At 40.1% G+C, this 7,048-nt stretch overlaps 1 protein-coding gene across 1 annotated transcript; it reads left to right on the top strand.

Annotated features, from left to right (window-relative positions):
* Positions 1 to 4,221: 4,221 nt before the first annotated feature.
* LOC308343310 (histone H2B subacrosomal variant-like) lies at positions 4,222 to 4,614 on the top strand (the record flags this gene model as incomplete). The annotated part of the gene is made up of 1 exon (XM_080804334.1): positions 4,222 to 4,614. One exon carries the CDS (start codon positions 4,222 to 4,224, stop codon positions 4,612 to 4,614), a length of 393 nt encoding a protein of 130 aa, XP_080660460.1.
* Between the last annotated feature and the right edge of the window lie 2,434 nt (positions 4,615 to 7,048).

Raw genomic sequence — 7,048 nt, 5'->3', positions numbered from 1 at the left:
TCTCTGAATCTGGAGTCCCCTGACCAGAGAACATGGGTCACCCTCAGGAGCCAATCTTCGCCTTACCCTCTTCTCTCCCACTCACCTCTCTACTCACCTATATCCCTCTACCCCCTTCCTCCAAACTGCTCTGCCTTTTTTTATAGTTGATATACAGTGTTTTATTTGATTCAGAGGTACAACACAGTGAGTAGACAATTCTGTACATTACAAAATGCTCACCACAGTGTCATCATCATCTGTGTCCATACAACATTAGGACAATATTATTGACTATATTCCCTGTGCTGGACTATTTGTCTCTGTGGATGGAACTGGAGCTTTGTACCTCTGAATCCCCTCCATCTGTTTTACCCATCCCCCACCCACCTCCCTTCTGGTAACCCCCAGTTCTCTGTACTTATGACTCTGTTTCTGCTTTTTGATTGTTTATTGGTTTTGGTTTTTCAATTCCACTTGTAAGTGAAGCCCTATATTTGTCTTTCTCTGTCTGACTTATTTCACTTATCATGATATACTCTAGGCCATCCATGTTGTTATAAATGGCAAGATCTCTCTTTTTTTTTTCTTTTTTTTACATCTGAGTAATATTCCATCCTGTGAGAAAGCAAGCAGGAGAGAAGAGATTGAGAAGGAGATTTGAGAATGACAGGGGAAGAAATACAAATCTCTCCCCTTCTACCGTCAAGACAGATTCTGGCTTCCGAGGATAAAATTAATATATGGGGCCTATAAAGTAAAGGCAAAGCACGGAAAGCAAAAATGCAAGATAGCTTTCCACTTTTAGAAAAAGAAAACAAGGAACTTAGAAGAAAGTTAGTCTGAATATAAAAAGTATCTTTAAATTATATTTTTGGTCCATCTCCTAAGGAAAGTATTATTCTCTCTAACTTCTGGATGGTTGGTGACCCAGAACTTGTCTGACAATGTCATTCTGTTTATGGTGGCTCTATGGTGGGCAGAATAATGCCTCTCAAAGCTGTGTGTATCACAAACCCCAACCTGTGAATATGGTCTCTTACCTAGCAAAATGGAATGTGCAGATGAAACTAAGGATATTGAGATATGGAGAATATCCTGGATTATCCAGGTGGACCCAATGTAATCACAGAGTGCCTGTAAATGAAAGGGGGAGGCAGGAGTCTGTGTCAATGATGCAGCCTGAGAATAGCTTGACTATCCATCGCTGGCTTTGAAGTTAAAGGAAAAGTCAAGAGAAACAGATAAGCTCCAGAAGCTGGAACAGGTAAGGAAACAGATTTTCCCCTAGAGCTTTCAGAAGGAATACAGCCCTGCTGACGCTTGATTTTAGCCCAGTGAAACCCATTCAGACTGATCCCACCACTAGAATTAGAAGATGATTGTTGTTGTTTTGAAGCACTAAATTTGTGGTGGTTTGTTATAGCAGCAGTAGAAAACTAATACAGTGGCTGTAAAACTATTTCCAGAGCACACTCATACCTGTCGGGGCATGTTTTCAGCTTTGAGTTACTATCACCTTGCCACAGCAATTGTGGATTAATCCCTGAGAGTCTTGATCATGACTTTGAGTCATTACTAGACTCTCAACCATAAAGGAAAGAATAAGCAGTTGTAACCCCAGTAGTAGTCGTACTTGTTTGTGGAAGACGTACAAGCCATGCCCCAGATAGACAGTGTGATCAAGCACAAAACAAGAGCCTGGAAAAATTCAGAAAATGGTCATTGATTTTAGATTCCAGCTACACTTGAGCGGCTCAGAGACCACAGACCCCAGAACTCTGGTACATTGGTCATCACTCCTTTGGCTCTCCTGTGTCTCCTGCTAAGGATGTTGGGTTTTGTTCTAACGCAATGACCTTGAGGGGGAGGGCAGAGGAGAAGGGGACAGTTGGAGGGCTTCACAGTGCTCATTCCCAGGGCAGATAGATGCAAAATAATCATATTTGCTCCACTGTCCAAATTGATAATCCAACAGGCATCTCCTGAAGGTCATTATGCTAAATAGTGTCTGTCCCTTGTTCCAGACTGTCTAGAGGAGGAGGAAGAGAGAAGAAAAAGAAAAACCAGCATATCACTGGTGAGCTCATACATATTTTAGAATCATTCATTAAATTTTAAAAGGGCATTGGGGTTAACCCTCAAGTAGCCAGAAATTTTATAGAATCAGTGTTGCTGATTTTCTGAACTTTCTGATTATCAGTATTTTAGCATGCAGCTTGCTGTTTTGTCTTGAAAGCCTTTTTCTTTTAGCTTCTGTGATGTATTGCCTCCTTCCTTCTCCCCACACAGGCATAGAACCGATTGAGAATCACAGGGTTAAGAAAGACAAGCATCAAAATGTCAGCTTTATTACTGATGAACTTCTGGAAGATAGCTCTTACATGTGGGGCAACAACAGGCTTTCTTTTTAGTACCTCTGCATGAAGCAAAACGACCTATTGAGTCAAGGCCAGCTAGTGAAAGTGATCCAGCCCCAGGGAACAGAGCTGCCCACCATCACATCTCAAAAAGTGTCCCGAAGGGGCTGAGATAGGCTTACCCACTTTCCCCCTACCTCACTGATTCCAAGGATGGTTGTCCCAGGGAGGAGGAAGTGAGGGGCAGAAAGAGACCAGGAGGGCTATCCTAGTAAAAGCTCTTCAGCATAGGTTTGTGAAGAATAGGGAGTGGATGTTCTCCACCTGATAGCTTCTCCTAAATGATCACAAATAAAGCTATGCTGTAATTAAGCTAACTAAGCAATTATATCTAGAGAAATCTTGAAAGCAAAATTAGCGAGAGCTGACTAAGGATCCGTCACCGCCAAACATGCATGGAAGCAACAGCCTCCAACTCAGCATGACACGGCGTGAGGTGTGTTGCTAGTAATAAATAAAGAACGGACATTCATGAATGATGCCTGAGGTCTTTAGCAATTAGAACCTGTTAGAAGTTTTCCCTGTAATGACATTCTTCCTACTCACCTTAGTTCAGCTCTACTTTCTTGAGTGACAGAACAAGGGTAGGAATTACACACAGCATTCCAGTCTCTCTTATCTGTGAAGCTGCTCGCAGGGAAGGATTTTTCATGGCAGCATTAATAGCTGCGGCAATGGTGAACTATTGAAATGCCTGGGAGTTGCGATTTTTATAGTTGCTTCTGCTTATTTTTTATTTTATCCAAGGATGAACTTGCTGAAGAAGGTAATGCAGATTTTTTTTCCCTCTCAGCAGGAATATTAGTGTAATGCACGAGTGAGAGTGACCCTACCCTCCTGGCTAATAATGACAGAAGAACTACAGTATCAGGTAAAAAGCCAACCATGTAATGAAAGACGTGAAATTTTCAAGAATGGTCTTAATATCATAATAAAAACTTAAGGCACAGAGTTCACATAAAATAATTTAAAGAGTAAAATTGGGCAGTTTTCATTTTAGTCTCCTTTTGTACACAGGTGCTCATAAGGAGTTGAGGGTTCAGATTCTTTTTTTTTTTTTAAAGATTTTATTTATGTATTTGACAGACAGAAATCACAAGTAGGCGGAGAGGCAGGCAGAGAGAGAGAGATGGGAAGCAGGCTCCCCACTGGGCAGAGAGCCCAACGCGGGGCTCGATCCCAGGACCCCGGGATCATGACCTGAGCTGAAGGCAGAGGCTCTAGCCCACTGAGCCACCCAGGCGCCCCGAGGGTTCAGATTCATTTTAAGTGAGATTTATTTTTAAATGAATTTTTAAAAGCAGATTAGCTATACATATTTACTTTTATTATACAACAATCACTTCAAGATGTTTAATGGCTATTGTTCATTTGCTTATAAAATGACATTATGAAAACTTTTATAAACAGAGAGATTCCCCCATAGAAGGCTTAGGGTACTTTTCCCTTCGTGTTAATGCTACCAACTCCCCAATTTGATGAGATTTGTCCAATTCTGAAAATATTGTATGTTATGCTTCCAAACTGCCAAGAAATAAAGTAGGAGAAATGAACACTTTCTTCTGCCCTGAAGCCAAGCTCAATCCTTCTACAACACTCTATCCTCTTAGGAAAGCTTTAGGTTGGCCAAGAACAAGATTTTTTCCCTTAACAACAAATCAGTGCTGTTGCTAGGTGATTGTGACATAGGAAGAGTAACCTCCAATCAAACAGAAGCCCCAAAAGGCTGATTGTCGCATGCCAATATAAATAGGAGCGCTCCCCTCCCCCCCACCTTTAGGCCCTTCTCCTCTCCACTCTGCCAAGGAGAACAACATCTACCATGGCCAGATCCAACACCAAAAAGAACAAGTGCTCCAGAGGACATCGAAGCCCAGTCTCCAAAAAGAGATCACATTCCAGCACTGATTTTGGCCATAGAAATTATTCACTCTACATTAACAGGGTCCTAAAAGAAGTGGTTCCCCAGAGGGGCATATCATCTCGCACCTTGGACATCATGAACACCCTGATCAACAACATCTTTGAGCGCATTTCTATGGAAGCTTGCAGCCTGATGTGTTTCAGAAATCGCTGCACCCTCACCCCTGAAGATATCCAGAAGGCAGTGTACCTGCTCTTGCCTGGGAAACTAGCTAAGTATGCAGTGGCTTTTGGAAATGAAGCTGTCCAAAGATATGTCCGCTCCCTAAACTCCACATACCAGCGTAATTAAATCTTGGGGAAAGTAAATCAAGCTTACTACCCAAACGATCACTTCACACTGGAATTCCCTCTTCTTTTTTATAACATAGTGGTATTTCCTGGTATTTTCCCCTCCCCGTCTTATTTCCAGAGAAGAATTACTCTCTTGCTACTTTACCTTTTAATGCTCTGGCTAGTTAGGTTTTTCTGACCCTGCTCCCTGCCAACATCCCACCTAGAACTCTTTTGTTTTTCCTTTAAGCATGTAAATCTCATTATATAAATTCAAGGTTTATTTTATTGGTAAGATATCATTAACTACGTACGGGATGCTTGAAGCTAGCTATTCCGACCCCCAAGTCACACTGACTTTGAATTTAGGAAGACAAACATTTAATCAGGAGTATACCAGCGGCGATAAATTTTTATTAAGAAAGTACTTTCTAGAGCAAACTCCATTCAACCAATTTAGTTCCTTAACAAATCTCTATACAGCATGTTAACGATTTCCTTTGTTCTACTTATTTCCTGATTTTCAGCAAGTTCAGTCCATAGCCATGTAAATTTTATCTTTACACATCATTGATCTTCACAGTTAGGTTTGGTTCTCTGGGATTTACTATTCTACTTTTGTAACATAATAGGACCAACACCCAGGAACCTACTACTCAATTTATAAACTTTTTTTAAACAAATGTTACCCTTTTTTTTTTTTAATAAAACACTGGAGTTGTTTCCCAGTCCCATTTCCCTATCCACTACCCTAAGTTTCGTTTCTTTCCCAATCCCTAGCTTCTCTGTGTATTGTTTGTGAGTGTCTCTACATAAGTTGAATTTTGCTTATTTAGTAACACGGGGGAATACTATCTGTGTTTTTCTGTGCCTGCCTTTTTCTCTTAAAATTGTTTCTAAGATCTATACCCATTGATATACATAGCTCTAGTTCATTCTTTTCACTCATAGGCTGTATCATATTCCTAGTATGGATATACCTGTTTGTTTTTCCATCCTCTCTTGATAGACATGTTGCTTTCAGTTTTTCCTATTATTACAATGCTGCTATAATGATGAGTTCCAACAACAGCTAAGACAAATAGAGCATTTGCTGTAAGCCCAGCATTTTACATAAATTAACTTATTGAATCCCTACAGCCTTGTGATAATTTAATAATTCTCCCCTCCGACAGATGAGGAAAATGAGGCACAGAGAAATAAGCTACTTGTCTGTCCTCACACGCCTGTGTCAGTGGCGGAGCTGAGATCTGACCAGGTTAACAACATCCACTGTGGGCACATATTGTCTCTTGTGAGCATTGTTGGACATGTATCCTCTGGTACACATGTGCAAGCATTTCTCTAGGTAAAATACCTAACTGTGGAATTGCTGGGTCATTACTCGACTTAGTAGATATTACTGGGCTAAAGTGTTTGTGCCAACTGACATTTGCAGTCAATGAGCACATTTTGGATTTGGTTAAAAGGAACATACAACTTATATTTCTTCAAGAAAAGGGAATTTCTTGTATGTAAATACTAGGATGGGAACTGAAACTATTCTAGGTGTGTCACTCTTAGGACCCACCCTGTTTCTCCTGGGTTGTTCCCTTCTAAATGCTTCCTTCTCAGAGTTGCCGATGAGTCCATTGTATTCTACTTCCAGGAATACCACAGTTAAGATTTTACCACAATAAAAAATAAAAAATTTTAAGTGGGTATTTTATATACATGCATTGATATAGTCAGACTTGAAACTACCTTATTTAAGTTGGGCCCAGACAGAGGTTGCCAGCCATGCTAAAGATCGACTGACCATGATTATATAGTTGCCCACCATGCTGCCGTGGGTTGGCCCAAAAAGGACCTCAAAGGTCTACTAGGGTTCAATGAATTACAGCCATTGGGTCAAATTTGGAAACAGCTCTTTTTTGTATGGTTCCAAAAGCTGAGAAGGTTTTTAAATTTTTATAGGGATATTTTAAAAGAAAAAACCAATAATATTCAACAAGCCTAATGTGACCCACAAAGCCTTAAATATTTATTGTCTGGCTCTTTACAGAATAAGTCTCCACCTGTGGTCTATCCAGTGCTGCTTCTTTTGCAGAGTTTGTGATGAAAGTTTTCTAAAGCTTTTCTTGGGACACACATGTTCTGTATAAAAAGCTTACAAAGGTGAAAAGTTCATAGTTGGCTTTTTGCATCATGGCAGAAAGGGTAGTACCTACAAATGGTCCTCAACAATTGGGGCAGCAGACTAACCATTCACAAAAACAGTCTTACTATAAATTGAGGTGTTACAGATGGATTAAGGGAACTAGAAGTTTCTTTATATGTTATTCTCTCTACTTCTGTTTTTGAAATATTTTAATAGAATTTCAAAATAGGATCAAGATTCTTGGTAAAAACTCTCTGGCATCGGTTTTGAGTCTGATTATATAAATGTGTATATGTAAAACTACCCACATTTT

This window comes from Martes martes, assembly GCF_963455335.1.
Source record: "Martes martes genome assembly, chromosome: 5".
Taxonomy (NCBI): Eukaryota; Metazoa; Chordata; class Mammalia; order Carnivora; family Mustelidae; genus Martes; species Martes martes.
The sequence above is the reverse complement of the archived record's forward strand: the minus strand, read 5'-3'. Positions and strand labels throughout refer to the sequence as shown.